Below are 25,003 nucleotides of genomic sequence, written 5' to 3'. Positions count from 1 at the left end.
CTGTTCTCAATTCAGAAGTGAATATTAGGAACTTTAATGGTACAAGCTCGTCTTCTTATTGTCACAAAGAAACCTTCAATTACCCATTAAAACATCGTAGATTTGAACGCAGCAACAAAGGTATTCAAATACCTTACATTTCATAAACAAGATAGATAGAAAGATCCACTAAGTTTTAACTTAGGACACCACAAACACAGATTTATCTGAGTTAAGAACAAAATCCAGAAGTCAAGAATTGCCAAAAATCAAACTAAAATACGGTACAAAACTTCCTTTTCGCCTCATTCGACATTGAGGTCTTACCCGGGCTTCCTCCCCCGTGGTTTCCCAGCCGGTCTTTTTCCTTTCTGGCCTGCTTTACCAGTGCCCTTCTGCCCGTTCCTACCGGGCTTTCCTCCCCCACGCTTCCTAGCATCACTCTTCATCCTCCGATCCACTCTCTTCTGTCCTTTCCCAACCTTAACCCCAACTCCTTTTTTAGACACAACCAGTTCTTTCCTAGGCTTTCTTGGCTCTGCTGCTTTCTTGTATAGCTTGTCTATCATCTTGTCCTTTGAACGGTCTGATATATCTGCTGTGTCCGAAATTGTGTTTGCCTTCTTCCTCACTTTCTCCAATCTTTTTTGGGCAGCTCGCTTCTTCCGTGCCTTGGCCTCAGCCACCTTCTTGGCTGGACGAGCATTTATTTCTTTGAACTGTGCTTTCATTGCATTAACTTCTTCTTTCGTAATGGGTTTCATTGGTTGTCTGTGCTGCTTCTCGTCATCTACAAACCATTTGGGTAAACCTTCATCTACAAACATGTGTTTGTTATATGCATCATCAAGCATCTGTTCTCTCTGCTTCTTCCTCAGCATTTTCTTGGCACATGCCAGTATCTCGGCCTTTGTGTGAACATCATCATCAGAAGATGAATCCGAGTCAGAATCTGTGGCTGGTGCAGGGACTACCTCAAAATCCTCTTCCTTCTTAGAGCTATTGGGCAAGCTCTGATCAGACAACAAGCTTGCTTTTGATGCCTTCTGCTTTGACTTGTCTGGTTTAGACAGATTTTTGCTCTTTTTCTCAATTGGTGTTTCGTCTTCACCGTCATCTTTTCCCAAGTCTCCTTCTTCCACGGCTTCTGCAAATATATTCTGACTGAACCACTGGTTGGATATTTCCTCCTTTGTTTGGACCTCACCATCATCAAGTGGTACCACAAGAGGGTTTGCCTCATCCTTTTCTTCATTCAGATCTGAATCGTAATCGATCTTCATTTCTTCATCTCCATCACCTTCCTGCAAAGAAAAAAATGTCTAGTTCAAAAAGCCTGTACTATCCAATAAAATGGGGTAAGGAATGATATAGTACCTCCAGCTTTTCAGCATGGGCCTGCCTAGCCCGTTTCCTTTGCTTTGCGCTTCCTTCTTTCTTCACCATATATCGCTCATATGCCTCATCAAAAATCTCTTCCATTTGTTCAGTGTATCTGTAATGTTAAAAATACTATTAAGATGAAGTAACTGCACAAACTTAAGAAATGTATGACGTTCTTCAAACAGCACTCTATCATCTACAAAAAGGTATGGGGTAAGCGGTCTTACTTCTGACGTTCTTCATCAGAATCTATGTCACTGTCTTTGGAGTCATCTGAAGCTCCCTCACCACGGTCTTCGTTCTCACTGTCATCAGCATTGCCATCATCATCATCGTCATTGTCAACTGCCATTAGATCTTTCTTTCCCTGGAAAGAAAAATAAATGAAAATCTTTACATCTTTACAATCTCATTAGGAATAGAATGATATGTTCAAACAATTGAATTGTAAGAACTGATGATGGGCTGAAAGGAGTATGCTCTTCAACCTGTGAAATAGCAATAAACGCTTCTTCGACTGCCATCATAAAAAACAAAATTTCACAGAGATGGGATACAAAAAGGAAGTACCTTGATAGCAGCAAGAGAGAACAATTCGTTGTCGACATAACCATCTTCAAGTACATCCATCTGTGGATTAGTCGCCTTCCGCGTCTTATCCTGGCAAAAGATAATGAATTTAGTGAAGGAAGTATAAGGTCTAAGATATCCATCACCAAGGCCACTGACTAAGACGACATAAAGACTTGATAGGTTATTATCATAAGGTAAAAAATAACCTTAGCCCTTCGTTTTGCAAGAATCTTCTTTGCCTGTTTCTTCTTACGGTCGACTGTGTTTGTCAGCTCTTCCAATTCATTGAGTAGTTTATCATCCTCATTTTCCTCATCTTCCTTTCCCACATCAGGCTCAGGTTTAGCAACTTCCTTTTTTTCAGGAGTAAGAGCTTTCCTGATTTGCATTCGCCATCTACAAGATCAAGGGAGTTTAGTGTCCATTAAGCAACTAATATAATTTCCAGACGCATGGAGCAAATGCTAAAGTCTTAACAAAACCAGTAGTTTCCCACACGCAATCCTAACATCCAAGGTTACCCGTTTACCCATTTCACACAGTGCTTTATCAAGTTGAGCACTTGAGGTTTTTCTCAAAACAGCATAGGAAAAACTTAACGTGCTAGGAAAACCGTTCTTTACGGAACCAATTTAGAGCTAAATAATTCTACAATAGCTGAAACTTAAAAGATAAAAAAGGTCCATGAAGGAGTAAGTGCTGCGGTTCTTACTTTAGGATATGCTTGAAGTCATTCTTCCCCAAGACAGGAAGATCATCGCATAGAATTTTAATCTGCCAACAGAAAAAGATAAAGTTAACATCGCGTAGAGGTCACAAATACCTGATTAGCAAAGGTATCGAAATTAGAAACAATACCTCCTCAGTCGTCAAATCATGTTCCTTTAAAGGTAGAGAGGCTTGATCATCAAAGGATATGGAAGTAACCGTGCCAAGAACCTCAAGAGGATTTTCAGACCAAATGAAATCAGCAGCAGATGCAACTCTTCTCAAAATGGACTCTCCATCTTCATACCTGTAAATAACACACAGTTATAAAAAGTTCATATATAACGAAGTAAAACAGATAGCAGATTTGCCTACCCATCACGGTTTCTCTTCTGTTTTGATCCTCCAAGCACATCCACCACCTACAAACACAAGTAGTATTACACACAAACTTTAGGGAAAATAGAAAGTTGCAAAAACCACTCCAAACACCAAATAAGTCACAGTAATTACCTTTCTCGTCGGCTCTGCTGCCTCCTTAAAGAGATGTCTATAATCAAGAAGACGGGGATCAATCTTGGCAGGGGCTAGGTATTTCAAACCCACAAGATATGTTTCTGCAGACGCTGAACGACTAGCAGGCGGCTTAAACACTTCAACCTTCTCAAACAGCTGCACCGAAAACAAAATACCAATAAGAAGAAGAACCAGGAAACACACATCCGCATGAAAGAAAAAAAAATCAGAGTTATAAACAAACAGTACCCTCCCAAGACAGTAGAGTACAGCGTTGTAATCTCGAGACCTGAAAACCTAACAGCAGAAGACACATAAAACCAATACTTCAGAAATGGCACAAGATCAATCCAAAAGAACAAATTCAATATAACAATCCGAAAGTAAGTTAATTTCAGAAGCAAACCTTGGTGATTAAATTCCCGTTACGAGCTAAGAACTCTGTGGCTAATCTAACAGAATCAATAACCAAAGCGTTCTGGCTCATAGCCTCTTGTGCCCAAGCACCACCAACATTTGGAGACCCATCGTGCAAAACCAAATTAAAAGCACTAACACCATGCTGCTCCATCACTTGCTTGATCTTCGATTTACACTCACTCCTTGTGATATCCTGCGTCATAGTAACACAGCCACGCACGGGGAGAATCGGGACAAGATCGATACCGAGAACAAGGCTGCCGACGGGAACTTTCTCGACGGCAACTTGCATCCAACCACCAGGGGCGGCGCAGAGATCGAGAACGGCATGAGAAGAGTGGAGAAGAGAGTACTTGGCGTCGAGCTGGAGAAGCTTGTAGGAAGCTCGAGAACGGAATCCACGTTCCTTAGCGAGACGATAGTACTTATCCAAACGATGCTTTCCTTTGACCTTACCCATGGTGAGATTTTGCTAGGTTTTCGTTTCGGTCCTCAACACGCAGAGACGGAGAAATAGCAATTGAGGAGGAGTAGCTAGGGTTTAGGGTTTACTCCGCCCACCGTCGTTAAGTGTAAACCCTTTGCCCCATAGAGAGGCTTTCAAATATCTTCCGATAGGCCCTTTAAACTTTTTCTGATGGGCCTTTTATACGGCCTTTTAATATGTTTGGGAAGAAGCTCAACTTTTTTGTCAACAATCTATATAAAAAGGAAAAAAATATCATTTAAATCATCAGTTTACCATTTTCGTTGGTTTAAAGCATGAATTCTGAACCTGATGATTTAAATTCTCAATTTTATGTTGATTTTCAACTTAATCACGAATTTTCGTTGACTAAGCCAATTAATACACATAGTTATCTGGCTAAACAGAGATGTCCTGACATAGTTTTTGAAGAGAAAGATGAAAACCATGTTGGTGTAGAAGAAAAATTATGCGATGGCTTCAAAATACCAATTATGCGATGATATCGTCTTATTGATCAGTTTGGCCAGTTAACGATGTGCCTCAATTGACTTTGTCAACGAGAATTCATGATTAATATGAAAATCAACATAAAATTAAAGATTTAAATCACCAGATCTGGAGTTCATGCTTTAAACCAATAAAAATGGTAAACGGATAATTTAAATGACATTTTTCCCAAAAAAAAAAAATATATACTCCATGTTTCAAGTTCGAGTAATCAAGTGGATCATTCTCGGAACTCGGAAGACTAACATCTAGACGAAGTTGGATATATTTTCAACGTTAAAGAAAGAGTATTTCACTGCGTCATTCTGAGTTAAAAAAACATTAACTTGGGATTTGCATTTTCTTGTAAGGATAATTGTTCAAAACTTTAAATGATAGACAAAAAGAAAATTGGAATTTGCACTGAATCGATTATGAAGAAGTTAAGACGATTTCTCTAATACCACACTAGATTACTAAAGAAGACAGATTTGGTCGCACCCCTCTTCTTGTTCTTAAAAAGCTAGCCGCTTATTAATACTAATTGGACAAGGCATCTTTTTCCATGAGAGATCAGAGTAAGAAACGGGGATTTCAACACTATTCCTGAAACTACAGGATTTGTTCGTTTAAACCAAAGTGAGGAAGATTATAGATTCTGGATTTGCATTACACAAACAAAACTAGAACAAAAAACAAAACTGTCCTTCCATAGTTGTAAGATGACAACAAATTTTTCAAGGGAACCCTGAACCAGATGGTGCTGCTGCACTGTAACCGCCTGCACCACGGCCAAAACCAGGCCTTCCACCACCTCCCTGCCAACACAAGCAACAACAACAATAACACAACACCCTGTTAGATTCATCAACTAGCTAAAAGACTTTAAATGAAGGTTCCAGGCTCAGTAAACTAGGAGTGATGGTAAGTGGAAGATTTACTTGGAAAGACGGCTGGAAATCAGCTGGAGCTCCACCCTTTTCATCACCACCTCGTGGGCCTCCACGGTAAGCATCACGGTCACCAAATCTGGAACGGTCTCCATCAGAGCGAGGTGGTCTGATGAAAACAAAAGCCAAAACCATATCAGAATTAGCTAATCCTTCAGACCGGACAGGTCAATGGATTAAAAGATGAAACTACCTTGGGCGATCACCATGTGGACCACCAAAGGAACGGCCACCAGGCTTAGCAGACTTCTTCAAAGTAGCAGGAACAACATCGGATGGAAGGTTAAGATAAGTTCTCAAGAACTCAATCCCTTCATTAGTCAGAAACCAATAATAATGCATCCACGCAAATGTCTCCCTAACATACTCCTTGGATTTAAAACTCTGCATGAGCTTAATCACTTGCAGGTTTGGTACATCAATCAACGGATGCTTCGCGAGATTGAAATCCTTCTTAGCAAAGCATACTCCCTCTACGAAACCAAGGAAGATAGATCATATAGTATCCACACAAATTCTCTCTCTAGACAACTGAGAACAGATAATAAATAACTCAACAGTCATATAGCAATGGATCATAATCTTCAAAAGTCTAATCTTATGAACTAATCCAAATGGAGCTGAAAGCAAGCATAAACATTTTAAAATTTCAATGCAGTTGTTTCTCACTACAAGCTAAGATTCGAAGATCCCTAGGGAAATGTAACTAGCTTAAACAGGTTCCACTAGCTGAAGATTGAAGGAAATGAAAGAGTTCATGACTCACAAACCTTTGAAAAGGTATTTGCAGATCTCTCTGCGATTGTTCTCTGAGATAATCTGATAACAAGACGAAGAAGAACACAATCAATAACTCGGATAATTTCTTCCATTGCATTAGGTAATGATGTAAAAATAGAGAAACAGAGCAGATCAGCAGAAACAGAGTCTATTACCATCGTCTTGTTGGTTGAGCTTTCGCGTAAAAGAGGCACTGAGCTTGATTGAGCAAGGGGAAAATAGGGTTTTCTGCGGATAAAGACGACGATTAGAATATATATTACGGATTTGGGCTTTTATTGGGCCGAGAATCGTATTGTAGGATTTGTGTATCTAATCTATATGTTTTTCACTCATTAAGGTTTCGGCGCTAGATTTCTACAATGCTAGGCTTAACTTTTACTCAATCCAATCATCTTACTCCGTCACTCGTCACCTAGTGAAGTCAACGCACAAGTTTGTCAGAAAATAGTGTATCGATATGTTCTTCACTCATTATGTTTTGAAGACAAAAGTATTTGGTCCCAACAACTAATGTTGTGTCCTCCACCCGTACATCACAGTCAGAGCCAATTTTGATAGTGGGCCAATAAAGCTGCTTGCATCTTGATTCAGCGATTCAAGCTGAGGAACACAACCTTAAAGATGCTGATGGATTATGTTAACTAGATTAGGTGGAAATGTAAACCTTGCTTCTCAAGAAACTTAGCTACAGCTTCCTTGTTTCTCAAACCAAACCGGATAGTGACGGTCACGGACGTCCCACAACACATATATCCCTATTCTTAATTTGAATTCAAGTTCCTAAACTCCCAGATTAAAACGTGATATACATGAATTTTAAATTTTTGAGTAAACCTTTAAAGTTAGTAATAAATAAATGAATTTTTAAGTTATAACTGCGTCAGGAAGCCAGCTTGGTCGAGACAAAAATTACTTGTTAAACAAAAATGTTCACGGGCGACCAATGAAGTTGCATGTCCGTGAACTCATGAAAACAAAAGAGAAGTGGCATTTTGTATGTCAACTTGAGCACACCAAATTATTCATTTCTACTTTATTTTTTGTCAACTTCGTGAATGCCTAACTTGATAACCAAACCATTTAAACCTTTTAACATTGTTACTAACCAAAAAAAGTAGCTCAGTGTTTGTTTTTTTAGATAAGCAGACGTATAAATTGATGGCTCCAAAGTAAAGTCTAGGATCTGCAACAATAATAGAGGAGACCATGAAAATTAATATCGCTTAAAGACACTGCCACTAAAAGAAAACAATCAAGATCATGAATCCAAATCACAATTGAAGTTTTAAATAAACATTTAGAACAATAATGTATAAACTGATGTGGTCTTTCAGAGGATGTGATCAAGACCATGTAGACCCGTGACGATCTCTTTTTTTGGCCAAGTTAGAAGATACACGAATATGACTCAAATATCTCTTAATCCAGTTGATTCTCTATATTCCCTGCCTACGTAACCCTTCTCTCTCTCTCTCTCTCTCTCTGAACTGATTGAGCCAATCATAGTAGGCTAGATAGTACATCAAATAGATTATCTTGGTTTTCTAGTGACATTATGTGAAGCTCTTGGATATACACACTAAATCCATGATAGAACAATGTAGAAAAAGAGAGTGAAATATAAAGGAATTTTTACTTTCATTAACTCATCCATCAATAAATTGCTTCTTTGTGTATATACCATGAAGTCTACAGAAACAAGAAAATCCCTTATAAAAATTAAGCTAAAAAGAAACTGAAAAGCATTTATCTTTTGGAACCCGAAACCCTTTTAAGCAAAATAAGAAAACACAAAACACGATATAGTACGAAGAACCCTAACAACATATAAACATTAAACCACCTCTGTCTCTCATGAAGCCCATTCTTGTCTAACACGTCACCTCCAGTAACTAAGCAGCTATTCACAGAAGCTTCCTCAAACCAGACCAGGCACTTGTTGTGCAGACACGAATACTCATTTATCAGAAGTGCGTCCAACGCATACTTGTACATTGAGAAGAAGTACATAAAGAGCCAGTACTTTGGAAGACTCTCTTTAGAGATGAAGTAGCCAGAGAACAAGAAGAAAGCCGCAAGAAGAATGGTCACTAGAGATGTACCAGCGATGTAGTTAGGCGCGAGAGAGCTCAAGAAAAGGACAAAAGAGTTAGCCATTAGGACAATGATCCAGATTACGAGCACAAAGTAGGCGAAAGCTTGCCATGAAAAGCAGAGACCTACAAGGAAATAGAGTGAGACAGAGTAGATGATTGCGATGAGGAGCAAGTAGGGCAAGAAAACCAAGGTGTTTGCAAGAATGTGAGAGGAGAGTCTGTAGAGTCCGCTTGAGGTTTCTCGGAGAAGAATAGGTCGTTCATCAATGAATATTGGAAGGGTTTGGGTAGTGGAGGAGAGGAGGAATGTGAGGGTGAATGCAAAAAGGCCGAATCGCTTCTTGATTCCTTCTTTGCCGGTTCCAATATTTAGGTAGATAGTGCCTAAGACAAGACCGACTACAAGAGCTTCTAAGAAGTTGGTTAGAAGCAACTGCCTTGTTCGGTATATGATCTTCCAGAATCTACTAGAAAGAAGGCTTATTTCGTTAATTCTCGAGCTTTTATGTCGAACAATGCTCTGTTTGTTGTTCTGTTTTTTACTTTCAGGGCAGTGATCTGGGAGAGCAATGTTGGCGTTCTCGTAGGGATCATGGAGGTTCTGAAGTATCTCCATAGCGTACTCAAGAGAATTCAGCTGAGGAGGAACAGTGAATCCCTTGGAGAGCAAGAAAGTTTCGAGTAAGTCAAGTCTTCCATGGTATACAACGGTTCCTTTAGAAAGAAGTAACACGCGATCAATGAGAGATAGAATCTTGAAGCTAGGTTGATGTATGGACAAGATCACGATTCGTTGTCTCGACGTAGCAATAAATTTGAGAATCTGAACGACATCAAAAGCGGATTTACTGTCTAAACCCGAGGTGGGTTCGTCAAGCAGTAGAAATTCTGGATCGTGAAGAAGACTTAGACCGATTGAAATCCTCCTACGTTCACCACCGGACAAGCCTTGACCGAGTCTTGTATGTGCAAGATGTGTTAAGTTTAGTTCTTTGAGGAGAGAAACGACGACATTGGAGACTTTTGATGGGATTTTTGGGAGCAAGAGAGAGGCAGAGAAAGTGAAGGTCTCGGAGACGGTGAGGAGAGGGAAGAAGGTGTCGTGTTGAGGAACGTAGGAGGAGATTTTACGGTAAGAAGAAGGGTTAATAGGGACGGAGTTTAGATGCATTGAGCCAGAGGTCGGGAAGGTTCTTGCGGCGAGGATATCGAGAAGAGTTGATTTTCCGGCGCCGCTAGGGCCAACAATGGCGAGAATTTGGGAAGGATGAGAGGTGAGAGTGATGTTGCGGAGGATGTAAGAAGGCTGCTCGGCCGTGAGGAGGAGCGGTGAAAGAGGTTTGGCGTAGGAGATGGAAGAGGTGGATAAAGTATATGACTCCATTTTGAGAGAAATGTTTAAAGGTTGGAGAAGGGAAGTGAGTGTTGTAAAGAGAATTTATGGATGCTTGAGTTTGAAATGTTTTGTATTTTCCAATGAAATTGACATTTTTTTGCTTATTTGTTTTTTGACCTTTTGGTTAATTATTTTGTCTTTTCTGTCATTTTGAATTTTGCGTTACATAGAACTCATCGAATATAATTGTGGTCAAACGGAGAGAGTCAGACATATTGACATCGGAAAATATTAAAGAGATCATTAGAGAAAAAAAGTATCCAAATTAAGATGGAGTTATTATTAGTGAGAAGGTGGATCCAGAAACGAAAATCCATAGATATGCTCATAAATAAAGCTTGCTAACAGTTACGTATATACACACACATTTATGAAAAACATGTAAAGATGGATCAAATGAATATGCATGTGTGTCATAGTGTATCGTTGAGAACTGAGAAGAAAAAAGCCAAAGGGAAATGCAGGTAAAGGTCACGGGATCGCTGACTATCACTCTCTCATGATGCCTTTTGTATTATTTGCTAATCACCTTAAAGTCTATTTCTCAATCTCTGAACCTTCCTTTGTTTGGCATACACATTTCCAAACCATTTTTACAAATTATATATTAGTGACGTGAACAGTCCTGGATTTGAAGGAGTTTCTATAAAAACCAAATAACTAACTAGCCGTCATTTTACTTATACCTTAGTTAGGTGTGGTTGCATTTAGTTTAGGGTATATATCACCGTGAATGCAAATGAGTTTAAACCGAAAAAAAAAAAAAAAAAAAAGAATGCAAATGAGTAAATGGCACAATTTCTTCAACTATGAAAGAAAATATTCTAAACAGAATTTTCGTCACTAGTAACTTGTTAATTGTTATACATACATTTTTAAGTTTGTTATATGAATGAAGCATTCTCTTTACTTTCTTGGCCATCAATATATCCGCATCTCATGTTTTTTTTTTCCACACATAATTAAAAAAAAATAGCATGTTATTTCTACACATATATTTCAAAGCCCCTTAACGGGTACAAACAAGAACAGTGCGCAGGCCTAAACAGAAGAAAATGGACCTTAGGAAATCAGAAGTAAGCCCATTTGGATGTGGATCAAATCTAGTCAATATTGAAAAAAATGTGTTAGATTCAAGTTAAGCCGAGGCCTTTCTCCACCCTTTACATAATAAAAGCAACTTGCAATTTCACAAGATAAATATATCATGCAATCAGCCCCGGCTCAGATGGGTAGGGCAGAGGTGCGACGGCCTGGGGTTTTTTTTTTTATAAAAAAATTTACATATAAAAAAGGCCCAAATATTTTTTAAAAATATTATTAATATGAGAATTATATTTTATGAGGTCTAATTATTTATAAGAAAATGTATAAAAAGGCCCAAAATTTTTAAAATAACAATTTTTACTATAAAAACTCCGCAAAAATTTTAAAAATTAAATAAATTTTCTCTTTGTATATAATAATAGGCCAAAAAAATTTTTTTTGCCCTAAGGCTCTCAAATATATTGAGCCGGGGCTGCATGCAATATATATCTCAACTGCAAAAACAGTCCCAAAACTGAAAACATCTAATAAGTGAAACAAATATGTGTGGGTTAGTAAAGAAAATAGTGAAGGCTGACCAGTGGAGGAGGATGGACCAGGACAGGGTGCTGAGCGATGAGGACGTCTCGACTAAAAGCTGAACCACCCTCAGCTCTTAGGTCCCACAAAGGCTGGTCCTCGTTCTAAATGTACTCTCTCAAAGAAACACCTCTTTCTGCTTTATTACTATTCCCTCTTTGTTCCTCCACTTTTTTGTTGCAGCTTCCACATGAATCATGTCATAACTTTTACAACATATTCTTAAAAAAAAACTATAGAATATACATAGGAAATTTAATCACTCTATTTTTTTGTATCTTTACTCTTTGTTTCTTCTCACTAAATACCGTCCTATACTCTCCTATTAGACTATTAATTAGTGCATAACACTTCCTTAGACACTAGCTTTTATACTTGGCAAAATTATTTTAAACATGCATGTATCTGATCATGTCGCCATGGTTGACGATATATACAATTATTGTACTTTCATCTCTTAAAAGTTAAGAAGAAGAACACCCTTTTCTCACCCTTTTCTCATCTTTTCTCTCAATAAACCTTACCATATCTTCTCTTTTTCTTGCGAGCAAAACCTTGATTATTTTACTGTAATTAAAATGTTGTTTATGACTTAATGTTCAAACTTCAAATAACCTGTGTGAACTGTAACGCATGCAATAATGATATTTGTTGCATATCTATCAGTTTTCAATAGGTGATCATAGCTCTATAGATGTATTTTAATTAGATACCTACCTCAAGTTCACTAATCCATTTTTTTTATATCTTGATAAGGAAAAATGAGTTTTAGATTGTACGGAAATAAGCTCTAAAAATTGAACCAGTTTAACGCTATAATTAGTGAGTAAAATAGAGTAAATTAGTGCATAATAGTGGGTCTTTTGTAACTGGACCACTATTATGTACAAAAGACCCAAGGCTTATGCCAAACCCATTTGGGAGATTTTTAATAAAATTTATTTTAAAAAAAAAATAGAGTAAAAATGTGGAAATACAAAAACTTAAAAGAGAGGAAAGATAAAATGTAGAAGTGGTGTAAACATTTCCACCTTTCTAAAGTAGATGGAAATTTCAATCTATGTGTTGTGTTTTTTTTCCGAGCGTAATTCAGTAATTGAGTTGATTTTTTAATTTTTTTATACTCTGATTAGTAATTATTGGAAACGTTTTTAATTCTATCAACACCAAAAACAATTCTTTAGGATTTTGCAAAACAAATTAAAGTAAAGCGGGCAAGTATTCTGATATACCAAGCACAAACATGAAGCACCCATCAATCTTTTCAACAAATCGATTCTAATTGGTCTAATCCACTTTGGCAGAATAATTAACGGAAAAGAAGAAGAATAGGACTCCAACCAAAATATTTAATTATCGTACTTAATTTGTTTGTTCGAGAAACTTATAATCGGTTACTTCCTAGGGATGTATTTATTTTATACATTATCTTCACATGTAACGTGCCTATTTAACGAGAATATGATTCCCTATGATTCATGCACAAACACAAATCAAATCCGGAAATTTAAGTCGGATCAGGGAATAAATTATACAGCCCACACACTTAATAATTTAAATAGGTTCACGATGTAAAGAGAACTAAACTATAAATACCTGTAAGCTTTGGCTAGCTATAAATATATATATATATATATATATATATATATATATATATATATATATATATATATATAAAGTAATAAGTTAGTAATTTTTTTTAATAAGTTAGTAACTTGATACGATAAATAATATCATTCGACTTAGGTATTCCATCTCCACCACAAAATATGTTATATACGACAGTATGAGTAAACATTTACACAATGATCTTATAACTAAAACTTATCTCGACAGCTTAATGTAAGAGAGTAGTGATTGTGTTGGAATATTAACCGCACAAACATTGTTGGGGTTTGGATGCTTAAAAAAGCTCTGCCTAAGAAATTTCTTCTAGTCGAGTTAATGATATATTATAATATTATTGCGTAACGTAATACTAGTGGACACATCAAAGAATGATACTATGAAAGTATAAATGAAGAAATTAAAGAAAATAAGATGAAAAGAGGAAGAATGCGGAAATGGAGACGTAAGTGAAAGTGATTGGAATTTGGAAACTAAGATCATACACAGTGTATGTTTTGGTGGGGTGTGAGTATTATTAAAAAGGAAAATATATAATAGAATAGTGTAACACATAGGTGTGAGATAACACTTGGGTGTGAGTATTATTTTAATGTTTTATGTTTCATCTATCTCTTTCTCTCTCCTCTCTCTTTTTCCACTAACCAAATCTCTCTCTCTCTTAAAAAAATTATAATAAATGTATTGTTAACACACACCCACCCACATGCATCATTGTGGGTGCTCTAAGGGAATATCCGTTTTCTTTAGTCATGGTGGAAGCTGACGCTGAGAACCCCACCCCTCCAATTGCTCTACTCATTCTATTACTTTATTTCACGAGTAAGTTTCTTAAATACCCTTCACTGAATGATTCTTATATGTGTTTTATACATATTGTTAAGAATTCCACATATAGAGTAATATATATAATACTTCCTCCGTTTTTTAATATAAGTTATTTTAGGTAAAAACACGCCGATTAAGAAAATATACTTTTTAAAAGTTCAGTCAATCATAAAAAAACTGTATAATATAAATAATTATAAAATATTAAAGTAATATATAATTTACATAGAAACTTGAAAACGACTTATATTGTGAAATAAAAAACTTTATCCAAAATGCCTTATAATATGAAACGGAGGGAGTAGTATATAAATAGTATCGAAAATCTACTCAATGATAATTATATTATAAAATTCAAATTAGTTTTGAGTTGAAATTCATAAAACTTAGCATATATAATATTAAACCTCGAGTTTAACCTAATTATAAGCAAAGTAATCCAAAAGAAAAAATGTTTTGGTATGCTATTTATATTTTTAATAGTTATACATATAATGTCTTTATATCAAATAATAATAAGATATAGTTTTGGTAAGTTGTTCTTTGAACCTAGGTGGAATTTGTTTTTGCAAAAATCAAAACTCACTATTTGGGAAAGCATAAACTTCTTTTTGTTGGGTGGGGCTACCCTATGTGTGTTTTTTTTTGTTTTATTATACATTTATTTGCTACAAAAAAAAAAGTTGAAGTCTGGTCTATGGAAAAAAAAACTTTGTCTATTTATACATTTAACACTTAAAATAATATTTAATAAGCGGGATTGTTTTTTTTTTCTGCTAAGATAGTAAAAATCATATAAAATCAACAAGTTTGGATTTACATGTTGATTATCTAGATTTTTGGTTCCTTGACAAAATATAAAATAAAAAAACAAGGAAGCAAAATACTTTTATGATGGCAAGGTTTTTTCATCTGATCCAAAGACACATTAGATTTCTGAATTTTCCTGGATGCCTCCTTTTTTTTTTTCTTTTTTGAACAATACTGCCGTTCACAATGTTGATTATCCAAAACAATGAGGTTAGTTTAACAGTTAGGTACTTAGGTTAATGTGCAAATTGCCGTATCAAGATTATTAAATAATTCCTAACTTTAACCTCGATCCATTATTGCATTTTAAAGAGTATTAAAAGCCACCAATAAAATTTAAACTTTATTAAAGTACTGAAGAGGATACATTAAAAAAAAAAAACTATGGCAAAATAAGAAAACCACCAACTTAATAAGGAAAAAATAGAAAAAAGAAAACTAAGTTAAAGACATTATTTTACAAATGTCTTCATTGAGCCACCACGTAAAACTAATGTTTATTGAATTATTGTTGATTAAAAAATTCATGTAAATATAGATGGATAAACTAATCTCAATATCAAAATTAAAACCAATCTGTTTACACCATTATGGAAGATGCCCTAAAAAAAAATGATTTCGTCAATACTCACTCTACAAAGTACTACTTATAAATGAAAATTTAAAGTGCTCGAAGAAGAAGTCTTTCACCGCTTCACGCGGAAGTATACTCCATGTTTTGGGTGATGGAATGCATGATCTCGATTGACAACACTTCTGGCCTTCGCCACCGACTGTTCCGACTTGGTCTCTCGTGGATAATCAAGAGGAGTGGCCTACTTTCGCAGCAGAGTTGGCCTCTTTCTGGTCCCTTGTTGGCTTTTTTCCGTCTTTTACCGTTAGGTTTATTCCTCGTATTTTTAATGGTCGGGCTGATTGTTTTGCTAAGAAAGCTCGAGCCCGTAATTGTATATTTTCCTATATAAGCTCATCGGTTCCTGATTGGCTCTCCATAGAGGAGAGTCTCTTCCCGATAACTTAATAAAATGGTGTTTGATGAAAAAAAAAAAATGAAATTTTAAATTGGTAGAGTACTACATATAAAAATGATTCCTCATACAATCATGCACAAATCCATTGTATTAAGAAAAATCCACCACATACTCTCCTCTATAAATGCCCCCCTCACAACATAATTTTTTTTCCCACAATTTATCAGTTAAAATATAAAATTTCATTCTCTCCCAAATTAAACACACATGCAGACAATGGAAGGACGACAATATAATTACCAAGACAGCATAAACAGGAGCTCCTCCATGGTGGTGCCTCACTCGCCGTGGCACTCTCCGGTTCCTTATCTCTTCGGTGGTTTGGCCGCCATGTTGGCTCTCATCGCGGTCGCTCTTCTCATTCTCGCCTGTTCTTACTGGAGACTCTCCGGCTCCGCTCAGAGTGATCTCGAGGCCGGAGATGATGCTAAACCCGACAATGACACTAACAAGTCTAAGCCCATGGCGATGCCGGAGAAGTTTCTCGTCATCATGGCCGGTGATGTCAAACCTACATACTTGGCTACGCCGGCGACTCGGTCTGAGCAAAGCTGTACTTGCGGCGATCATAACGCAGAAGAAGGAAGAGGAGGTTAGTGATCAGGTGGTACGGCAGAGCACCGGAGGTTACGGTGAGCCGTCATTCATCTTTTGAAAACAGAGCAATCGTTACGGAGTACTCTGGATTGTTTAAACCGGAATCAATCCATCCGGTCTTTTTGTGTCGGGTCGGTTCATAATTACGCCAACCTTACGTGAGCGGATATAGTTAGAGTTTTATTTACTTCGTATGGTTTTTTTATTTTGGTTGTCTTAGTTTTCTTCTAATTTTTGCCGTTTATGGGTCATGAATTTTGAATAGATTATGGTTTTGGACTAGTGATAAAAGATGGAACTAAAACTTGACTGACAAATTAAGCGATAAAAGATATATAATGCAAGTAAAATTAAATACAATCTTGGTCTTCTAAAAATTGTGCGTCCTTAATTCAGTTTTCATTTGGAAGAGAGACAAAATGTTCTAAAAATTGTGCGTGGGAAAGAGATGTGTTGTGAAAACTTCAAGTGATGTGCCAACAATGACGCATGCCGAATATTAAGCTAATCCGTTGCGGCGAGCCGAAGTTGAGAATTATTCTCTTTGCACCTTTATTCTAAAATTTCTAGATATATCACTCAAATTGAAGAAAAAAGCATTAAGGTTTATTGTTGGACAACAAATTATTGTCTTTTGGATGATCAGTACAATGTGAATAGTGTGACACACATAATGGATGGAAACTACTGCTACTAACTGAATAATTGTTTTTTTTTAGTATAGGCAATTGGCATTGCCTCATTGGTTGTGTCATGTGTGTACGTCCTTTCGTTTTCTTGTCCAGTTCCTACTTATGTTTATGTGAACGTATCAAAACAAACGAGATAGCAAATGATGCCATTAGCGCCAAAACTTACGATCAAAACAAAGACTTATACGATTGGTGCCAAACCTTAAGATCAAAACAAAAACTTACAGAATCGATAGTGACAAGAAAAGGATGTTTTTTTTTTACAAAGAACGAGTAGACCTGTACAGATTCATAGTTCGACAGAATTATAAAACATTTTATATAACCATCAAGGAAAAAGTGGCAAGAACTTTCCCACGATTTGTATCGCATCAAGCATCGTACTAAATACGATATAAATAACCAAAAAGGAAGAAGAGAAGAAGTTTGTAATGGGTATCGCCTTCTTACAGTGCTGACTAAATTGCAGCGGTTGAAAATGTTTGGGGCTAGAGACAGAAATGATCCATCATGTGGAAGACAACATCTTTGCCATCAGAATGTAACCAATATGTTTTCACCTACACATTACAAAGAACATTATGTCAAATGCTCTTAACAAAATCGCCTTTGAGTTTCAAGTTCCTATTATTAAACTTGCCTGGATGGTACTATGAGCAACGTATCGTTGCTTGCTATTGTGAAAACTGACATCTACTCTTTCCCAAGATAGTTGACTGAGTCCATGTATCATTTCCTCTACATTTCACAAAAACCATAACAGGATGATGTTTGTGATGCTACGGATATAAAGAAGACCAATGGGCTAAAGATAGTGAGGCAAGGATCTACCACACTTCCATAAAATCTGATAGAGATATCATTCTATCTAGCAAATTTTGAAAAAAATAATCAAGTGAGAAATGGAGCAAAACCTTCAAGATCAGTATTTTGCTCTGTTACTACTGTAGAAGTTGACTGGCAACTACCATTGTCTACATTTCCACGTTCTACGTATACAATGTGTGGATAGTTTGGATCAGTTGCTAGAAGATTTGGCTGAAAGATGAGCAGGGATAAAGTTTACTGATAAATCCCACAACGTCATTAAAGATGTGCACAAAATATAACAAAGTAAACACATGCCTTTGGGAGTTCATTTGGACGGCGAATTGAAGATGTCCTCCATCCAACCATAGCTTTCTCATTAGTTAAGGCACACTCTCGTAAATGATAGAAATGATCAAAAACCATTGACAGTTACTTAATAAAAACATGTTTTTCTCAGGGAAGGATACAATCAAAATTCACGTTTGCATATGCCACACGACGCTTGAAAGCATGTAAAGCTGATCTGTTGAGGTCATAAGAAGAGATGATGAGCATATCAATCTGCAAGTCATCAATGAAAACACCCACAGACCAAAGAATTTACATGAATTTTAAGTCATCAGAATCTGTAGCCATCCGGATAAGAAGTGGAGCATTTCCATCATCGTTGTCCACCAGAAACAAATGTTTTCCGGTCCTCCCAGCAGCCAAGTGTGCAGTTTGGGATGCTGTTCTTTCAAGAAATGGAAGGCCACAAAGAATCGGGAACTGACCGAATGAAGACAAGAGTAAGCATGTCACAGAGAAACAGATTATCTATATATATGCAAAACTTACAGAAACTTTTGACCTAGACATGCAATCTAAAACATCAATTCACCTGTCTATGTCCTCTTGAACCAAGATGAGGCGTTGCGAAAGTTATAAAGTTCATAGGTTCTAACCCAGCAATTTCGCCTCCTCTTGTGCTCCTCTCCTTCGAAGGAGAGTCCAAAGAGTCGACTTCAACACGCAGTTCATAGAGCTTCCCTACGGCATACCTTGCAACAAGACCACCTAATGAATGAGCCACAAAAGAAATCTTCTTCAGCCCACTCCTATGCTTAACAACAGCCAAAACCTTCACAAAATTTCAACCATAGAAATCAAAGACCAATAACAAAAATCACCATCCAAATTCAAGTTCCAGGTAAAGAGAAACAACAATGCTGCCAAATGCTACCTCATTAGCTAGTCTTTCACCCATTTTATCAACACCATCAAATGTCAACGTTGCACTATTGCTCTCGCTACCTGCTTCATCTATTTCATCAAAATCAAAAGTACAGAGTATTCAAAACCACAATCTCTAAAAGGTTAAAGAAACACGCACGGTGCACAAGTACTTTGTCCGGGAACTTCTTCACGAACTGCTCCGCCGCATATTTCCAATCCGCCGCACTGAATCATTATCCAAATCGAAACAGCAAAGTCGTTAACCCATAATTTAGTAATCTGAATTAGTTTTTGAAGCTCTTTGATTTAGTCTACCTGCCAACGATACCGTTAACCATGACAACCAAATGATCCGGCTTCTCAGCAGACTCCATAACATCCGCATCGAAGAAATCCTCTCCGCCGTTATCGATCTCCGTCTTCAGCTCCCTTTTGCTTCGATTCGCCGCAAAGCAACCGATTCCAAGGCGGTTCATCCACTCCATTTGATCGAGATTCTTAGGTTGAGCGGGAAATCGAAGGTCTAATCCGAAACGGAACTGGTGTTGACTAGGCCGAAGAAATCGCGGTGAAGACGGAATCAAATCGGGGATTAAGATTTGGAATCTGGAGAAGGACGCGATCATGTGGAAGTAAAAGGACGCAATAAGAAGGAAGTTCAGTATCCTTCCTGCCTATCGAAGTGATGATGACAAGTCGCTTAACTTTCCCGGCGAAGAAGCCTTACCATTTGCGGTTTTTGCGGAGGCGCTAAGCAACAGTATCTGTAACATAGAAACACTTGGTCAAACTTTTATTTTTAAAAAAAAATATACTAGTATTGGATTGATGATAGTACTAAATTAAACTCTATAAGAGTAATGGTGATGTTATTAACAGGAAAAAAAATTAACCTCTTAGATAATTAATGGTGATGTTATTAACAGAAAAAAAAAAAGTTTCATTGTGGAAGACTTACAAAAATCTACACTAAAATGTAGAGATTTATCAACTATTAGTATAGGACATGATGGATTATAAATTAATTTTCTAAGACCATCTTTATCAATGGATTCTTAAAAAAATCTTAAGATGATCTTAGTATTTTTTTAGTATTATTACTAATAACCAAAGTTAAGATTTACCTCTTTTTGGCTCTTAGGTAAGCAACTCCTTCAACTCATCTTAACTTTGGTTCTTAGTAATAATACTAAAAAATTACTAAGATCATCTTAAGATTTTCTTAAGAACCCATTGATAAAGATGGTCTAAGACGTTAAAAAGAATCCCCTTTATTAATGGTGTTGGTGATGTTACTAACAATAGAATATAAATTAACTCTAAATCTGAAAGACTTATAAATAAATTACATAAAACCAGTTATTTCCAGATTTAATGTAATGAAATACATTATAGAAAATTATGTTAATAGCTCATTAAAATGTAGAGATTTATTTCATTGCAAGTACATCTAATCTCAATATAAAATTTAAGGATTTATTTCATTAAAGTTACTGTGGAAAGTTTACTCTTTATGAATAATTGTCTGGATTTGTTTTCTCTCTTAAGAAGTAAAGCACATTTAAATCAATTATTTTTTGTTCCAAAAAAAAAAATCAATTATTTCATATTACTCACATGAATATACATATTGCACATGTATGACAAAAAAGAATCTCTTTCACATTAAAAGTAAGTACCAAAATACTACCAATAGAATCTCTTTCACATTCTTTTGATTTCGCTTTGTCTTGTGCGATTGCTAAATTCAATCGGATTTTTTCGACCTTCTTCTTTCTTTCATCCCTAGCTATTTGATTTCTCTTCCATATTTTTTTCTTTCTATCATTACATTTGCTTGGATTAAATTGATAGAAATAATGTTGTAAGTGCCAATATGGGTTGGCATGTTGACTTATTTGAGTGTTCTGTAACGACCCATCATTAACCCATATCAGCCTATCTAATACGTCCAACATTAGGGTTCACGGGACAACACATAACACAATCATATGATCTACTTTATCATATCTCTCCAATAATACATTCATATTTATCCTCAATCTCATTTTTTTTTCTTCTAAAATTTGCAATCCGCCAGACAAAGCAAATCTTTCATGACATTGGTAATCCACATTACGCGGTTAAAAAATAGACACAGCCGCTAAAAAAAAACCTCGAATTTGCATCCATACATTTTCAAACACAGTTTATCGCTTCCTTCTTTTTCTCTGTATATTTAAATAACACACTTGAACCTCCGAAACCATTAGCACCTACAAAACAATATAATCTCAGAAAAGAGAGAGGATGAGCTCATCCTATTTACGAGTAATATTACTCTTAGGTGCCCTTAATGTCGTTGTTTCCTTATCAATAACCAAGTCATTAATAACCAAATCTGCAACCCTCGGTCAGGTGTTCCGAATCTGTAAGAATTTGTGTCCGGGATGTGACCACGACTCCTTGCAGTTCTTGTTCCGACACAACCTGGTCCGTGCCGCAAGATTCGAACCTCCTTTGATATGGGACCGCAGACTCCAGAACTACGCCCAAGGGTGGGCTAATCAAAGAAGGGGAGATTGTGCTTTGAGACACTCTTTCTCGAACGGAGAGTTTAATCTCGGCGAGAACATCTACTGGGGATACGGCGCCAACTGGTCTCCGGCCGATGCGGTGGTTGCATGGGCCAGCGAGAAGAGGTTTTATCATTACGGCTCCAACACGTGCGACCCTGGTCAGATGTGTGGCCATTACACACAGATTGTGTGGAAGAACACGAGGAGGGTCGGGTGTGCACGTGTTGTGTGCAACAATGGTGGAATCTTCATGACTTGCAACTATGATCCTCCCGGCAACTACATCGGCCAGAAACCCTATTAATTGATCATCATTTATCTATTAATTAAAAATTCTCCAAATTAGTCATTTTATTTTTTAGAAATTATGATGACTTTTTAAAGGAGATTAGGTGGGTGTATTTGTGTATTTTACTAGAAAATAGATGTATGGGTGGGGTTTATGATACTGATTATGTATCTTGATTACTTTAATTGATGGTTGTAATTGCATTAACGGTTATTTATATATCCGTAAGAATGCCCAGTATACAAGAATATATAAAATATGAAAAATGATATGATTTTTGTAAGAAATTCCAAGTACAAACGGAAAATTATCTTGTTCTATGTATTAATATATTCATATTCATATTTAAGTACGTAGTACGTAGAATTAGTTATATGATCTAAGAAATTTAAGGGAACTAAGGAAGGTCTTTGTATACCGATTAAAATTTTATTTTGGGGACATGACCATCACAAAATGAAAAGTAGATAACAACAAAATGTTCATAACACCATCAACTTAAAATCCATAGGATGATAAGTTTAAAAAGAAACAAAAGTCAAGAAGAATAAAAACATAGATTAAGAAATCACCAAACGTAACGTTAATTTAAACAACGTGTTAGACCAAGTTAGTAAGGCTTCTCCCCAACGTAGTTACCCGGAGGGTCGTAGTTGCAAGTGATGAAAACACCTGCGCCGTTCTCGCAGACAACTCGAGCGCAACCTAGGCGCCTGGTTTCACGCCACACGATCTGAGTGTAGTGACCACACATACCATCTCCTTCACACGTGTTGGTCATGTGGTTGTAGGACTTAGCCTCCACGGTCCATGACTCCACTGCGAAAGTCGATGTAAAGTCTGAGCCACTTCCCCAGAACAAGTTCTCACCGTATGGGCCGGTCGAATGGGTTAAGGAGCAGTCGTATCGCCTCTGGTTAGCCCACCATGTTGCATAGCTTGCGATCTTTACGTCCCACACCAATGGAGGCAGACCTGTTGGTCATGAAAATTTTCAAATCAATACAATCACTTCTAATAATTTAAGTTGATCCCGCAATTATGTTAACAAATAATGTTATCCAATTGTTCGTTTTGTAGGGTAGTCCAAAACAAAATATATATGTTTTTTCTTATCTAAGATAACATCAAAATACGGATAGGTTTCTTACTTTCTTACGAATATGACTATATATGGGTATGGCAACAAAAATAAAAATTACAAAGATCCCAAGTGACCGTTTTATGTTGTTAATGCTCATGCATAGTCTTAACTGTGATCACATATGGTCTTAATTCTTTAGTTAATATATAAAAGTACCTAGATTGCCTCGGACAGTGTTATGTGGATCAAGAAATTGTTGTTCGAACGAGCCCGTGGGTGGTTGGTATGTGGGAGGAGGATGATAGAGGATAGGTTTGGGGCTGGGAGTTGGGAGCGGCTTGGGCTTTGCGACGTAGGGAGGAGGGCTCGGGTTTGTAGGTAGCCGTGGACGATAATAGTCTGCATGAACGGCTTGGATGGCGACCAAGAAAAGGGCGATTGCGAAAACTGTGGCTTGGGTTGATGTTGTGGTCGCCATCTTTGTTTTCTTGCTCCAAAGATTTCGTTTTGGATGGTGGTAGAAAAATGATTTGATGGGGGTGATTATTTATATGCTTAAGTTAGTGCATAATTAATTATGACAATGCAATTTGAGAGTCAACTAGAAGTGGCTTACATGTTCGATTATGGTTACCACTTACCACTTTGTGTCGCTTTAGTAAAAGAGGAGTTGTAGATATTTTAACCATGCAAGTAGGTATTTTATATACATTTTTTTTCCTTAAGACTAAAGATAAATAACATAGTTCCTACCAAAAAAAAAAAAAGATAAATAACATAGATTGACTGATTGAAGTATTATATAATTTTTTAACGGAAATATTATTAGATTTTTGTTTCAGCTATTAGAATTAAAAATATAAAAAGTGAGGTTTATGATATATCAGTCGGTCTTTTTTTCCTATTATTATTATGTTTGTCCTTAGACTAAAGATAAATAAAATAGATTGAAGTATTAGAAATTTCAAAAAAGAAAAAAAATATATGGAGAAATTTTAAAAATACGATTTTTCAAAAACACCCCTTCCTAAAACCTTATATATTAAATGGTTTCTTACTTAAGTATTAAGTGTCTAGAGCAAATTAAATTTAGTTGATTAAAAAAAACTTAAATTTATAAGTCATATTAAGGTTTGATTTTTGTGTTTTTATATTTTCTGATTTTTTTTTTTACAACTGATCAATTATAGTTTATTATTTTTATCAATTACTGTTTGTATACATCAATCTTATGACATAAAAACTCTAAAAATCGTAAAATCATGAAAACCGAACCGAAATCTGGCTTAAATAATTTAATTTTTTTAATTAATTAAATCTACATATTGTAAATATAGTTATCTGAAATCAAGATAAAAAGAAAAAGAAAAAGAAAAAAGGGAGACTCACAAAAATGTCCCTTTTTAATACCCCTTTTCAAAAATGCCCCCTTTGGCTGTCTATTTTTAAAAATACCCCTTTTTATGTACAAAATGACTAAATTACCCTTCTTTTAATAAAAGATATCACAAATATATAAGGAAATATAACAAAATTAGGTCCACAAAATACAAAATATTTTTTGGCGGGAAAAGTGATCCCGCAATTTTTCCCGCCAAAACACTTGTAAAAACTTGTAAAACCTTTAAAATACCTTGTAAAATTTTCCCGTAAAACTTTTTTCCGCCAAAAAATTTTCCCGCCAAAAATTTTTTTTTGCGGGAAAAGTAATTCCGCAATTTTTTTGGCGTTAAATTTTTGTCGGGAAAATTTTTCCCGCCAAAAATTTACAAGGTATTTTAAAGGTTTTTTACAAGGTATTTATAAGGTTTTACAATGTATTTTAAAAGGTTTTACAACGTATTTACAAGGTATTTATAAGATATTATAAGATTTTACAAGCTATTTTATAAGGTTTTTACAAGTTATAAGGTTTTACAAGTTTTTTATAAGGTTTTACAAGTTATAAATACCTTATAAAACCTTATAAGTACCTTGTAAAACCTTTTAAAATACATTGTAAAACCTTACAAAACACTTGTAAATACTCTGTAAAACCTTTAAAATACCTTGTAAATTTTTCCCGCCAAAAATTTTCC

General features: G+C 36.0%; 7 protein-coding genes across 7 annotated transcripts; 2 read left to right on the top strand and 5 right to left on the bottom strand.

The window, feature by feature from the left end:
* Positions 1-43: 43 nt before the first annotated feature.
* LOC9303666 (putative rRNA methyltransferase) lies at positions 44-4,146 on the bottom strand. Its single transcript, XM_002867548.2, has 11 exons — positions 3,566-4,146; positions 3,409-3,456; positions 3,157-3,315; positions 3,019-3,065; positions 2,794-2,950; positions 2,648-2,709; positions 2,142-2,331; positions 1,933-2,022; positions 1,590-1,729; positions 1,357-1,474; positions 44-1,283 (listed from the first exon to the last, which is right to left on the bottom strand). Exons 1-11 carry the CDS (start codon positions 4,037-4,039, stop codon positions 303-305), a joined length of 2,466 nt encoding a protein of 821 aa, XP_002867594.1. The 5' UTR covers positions 4,040-4,146; the 3' UTR covers positions 44-302.
* A 961-nt stretch (positions 4,147-5,107) lies between these two features.
* LOC9303665 (40S ribosomal protein S10-1) lies at positions 5,108-6,523 on the bottom strand. Its single transcript, XM_021018111.1, has 5 exons — positions 6,420-6,523; positions 6,255-6,303; positions 5,678-5,957; positions 5,476-5,593; positions 5,108-5,352 (listed from the first exon to the last, which is right to left on the bottom strand). The coding sequence occupies exons 1-5, from the start codon at positions 6,420-6,422 to the stop codon at positions 5,272-5,274; spliced, it is 531 nt and encodes a 176-aa protein (XP_020873770.1). The 5' UTR covers positions 6,423-6,523; the 3' UTR covers positions 5,108-5,271.
* A 1,365-nt stretch (positions 6,524-7,888) lies between these two features.
* On the bottom strand, positions 7,889-9,793 carry LOC9305729 (ABC transporter G family member 4). Its single transcript, XM_002867546.2, has one exon. The coding sequence runs from the start codon at positions 9,745-9,747 to the stop codon at positions 8,014-8,016; it is 1,734 nt and encodes a 577-aa protein (XP_002867592.1). The 5' UTR covers positions 9,748-9,793; the 3' UTR covers positions 7,889-8,013.
* Positions 9,794-15,780: 5,987 nt separating this feature from the next.
* On the top strand, positions 15,781-16,637 carry LOC9303664 (protein GLUTAMINE DUMPER 2). Its single transcript, XM_021018154.1, has one exon. It carries the CDS (start codon positions 15,888-15,890, stop codon positions 16,275-16,277), a length of 390 nt encoding a protein of 129 aa, XP_020873813.1. The 5' UTR covers positions 15,781-15,887; the 3' UTR covers positions 16,278-16,637.
* A 494-nt stretch (positions 16,638-17,131) lies between these two features.
* On the bottom strand, positions 17,132-19,872 carry LOC9305728. Its single transcript, XM_002867545.2, has 10 exons — positions 19,310-19,872; positions 19,152-19,219; positions 19,002-19,072; positions 18,660-18,899; positions 18,384-18,547; positions 18,247-18,302; positions 18,095-18,147; positions 17,884-18,007; positions 17,610-17,707; positions 17,132-17,529 (listed from the first exon to the last, which is right to left on the bottom strand). Exons 1-10 carry the CDS (start codon positions 19,618-19,620, stop codon positions 17,458-17,460), a joined length of 1,257 nt encoding a protein of 418 aa, XP_002867591.1. The 5' UTR covers positions 19,621-19,872; the 3' UTR covers positions 17,132-17,457.
* A 1,286-nt stretch (positions 19,873-21,158) lies between these two features.
* On the top strand, positions 21,159-22,148 carry LOC9303663 (pathogenesis-related protein PR-1). The gene has a single exon (XM_002869610.2). It carries the CDS (start codon positions 21,284-21,286, stop codon positions 21,854-21,856), a length of 573 nt encoding a protein of 190 aa, XP_002869656.1. The 5' UTR covers positions 21,159-21,283; the 3' UTR covers positions 21,857-22,148.
* Positions 22,149-22,284: 136 nt separating this feature from the next.
* On the bottom strand, positions 22,285-23,638 carry LOC9305727 (pathogenesis-related protein PR-1). The gene is made up of 2 exons (XM_002867544.2): positions 23,142-23,638; positions 22,285-22,816 (listed from the first exon to the last, which is right to left on the bottom strand). The coding sequence occupies exons 1-2, from the start codon at positions 23,401-23,403 to the stop codon at positions 22,452-22,454; spliced, it is 627 nt and encodes a 208-aa protein (XP_002867590.1). The 5' UTR covers positions 23,404-23,638; the 3' UTR covers positions 22,285-22,451.
* Between the last annotated feature and the right edge of the window lie 1,365 nt (positions 23,639-25,003).

This window comes from Arabidopsis lyrata (assembly GCF_000004255.2).
Source record: "Arabidopsis lyrata subsp. lyrata unplaced genomic scaffold ARALYscaffold_7, whole genome shotgun sequence".
In the NCBI taxonomy this organism is placed as follows: domain Eukaryota; kingdom Viridiplantae; phylum Streptophyta; class Magnoliopsida; order Brassicales; family Brassicaceae; genus Arabidopsis; species Arabidopsis lyrata.
This window is presented reverse-complemented; position numbering and strand designations above follow the sequence as displayed.

What these genes read in the sequence shown, in the direction of transcription:
- LOC9305727 (XM_002867544.2), bottom strand. Translation starts at nt 23,403, where the DNA reads ATGGCGACCACAACATCAACCCAAGCCACAGTTTTCGCAATCGCCCTT. An exon ending in CACTGTCCGAGGCAATCTAG is followed by an intron (nt 22,817 to 23,141) that starts GTACTTTTATAT and finishes CATGACCAACAG; the next exon opens with GTCTGCCTCCATTGGTGTGG.
- LOC9303664 (XM_021018154.1), top strand. Translation starts at nt 15,888, where the DNA reads ATGCAGACAATGGAAGGACGACAATATAATTACCAAGACAGCATAAAC.
- LOC9305728 (XM_002867545.2), bottom strand. Translation starts at nt 19,620, where the DNA reads ATGATCGCGTCCTTCTCCAGATTCCAAATCTTAATCCCCGATTTGATT. An exon ending in TGCAAACGTGAATTTTGATT is followed by an intron (nt 18,148 to 18,246) that starts GTATCCTTCCCT and finishes CTAATGAGAAAG; the next exon opens with CTATGGTTGGATGGAGGACA. An exon ending in TTGCTCATAGTACCATCCAG is followed by an intron (nt 17,530 to 17,609) that starts GCAAGTTTAATA and finishes TGTAATGTGTAG; the next exon opens with GTGAAAACATATTGGTTACA.
- LOC9303663 (XM_002869610.2), top strand. Translation starts at nt 21,284, where the DNA reads ATGAGCTCATCCTATTTACGAGTAATATTACTCTTAGGTGCCCTTAAT.
- LOC9303665 (XM_021018111.1), bottom strand. An exon ending in CCACATGGTGATCGCCCAAG is followed by an intron (nt 5,594 to 5,677) that starts GTAGTTTCATCT and finishes TGTTTTCATCAG; the next exon opens with ACCACCTCGCTCTGATGGAG. An exon ending in ATTTCCAGCCGTCTTTCCAA is followed by an intron (nt 5,353 to 5,475) that starts GTAAATCTTCCA and finishes TTGTGTTGGCAG; the next exon opens with GGAGGTGGTGGAAGGCCTGG.
- LOC9305729 (XM_002867546.2), bottom strand. Translation starts at nt 9,747, where the DNA reads ATGGAGTCATATACTTTATCCACCTCTTCCATCTCCTACGCCAAACCT.
- LOC9303666 (XM_002867548.2), bottom strand. Translation starts at nt 4,039, where the DNA reads ATGGGTAAGGTCAAAGGAAAGCATCGTTTGGATAAGTACTATCGTCTC. An exon ending in TACTCTACTGTCTTGGGAGG is followed by an intron (nt 3,316 to 3,408) that starts GTACTGTTTGTT and finishes TTTTCGGTGCAG; the next exon opens with CTGTTTGAGAAGGTTGAAGT. An exon ending in TCTCTCTTGCTGCTATCAAG is followed by an intron (nt 1,730 to 1,932) that starts GTACTTCCTTTT and finishes TTTTCTTTCCAG; the next exon opens with GGAAAGAAAGATCTAATGGC.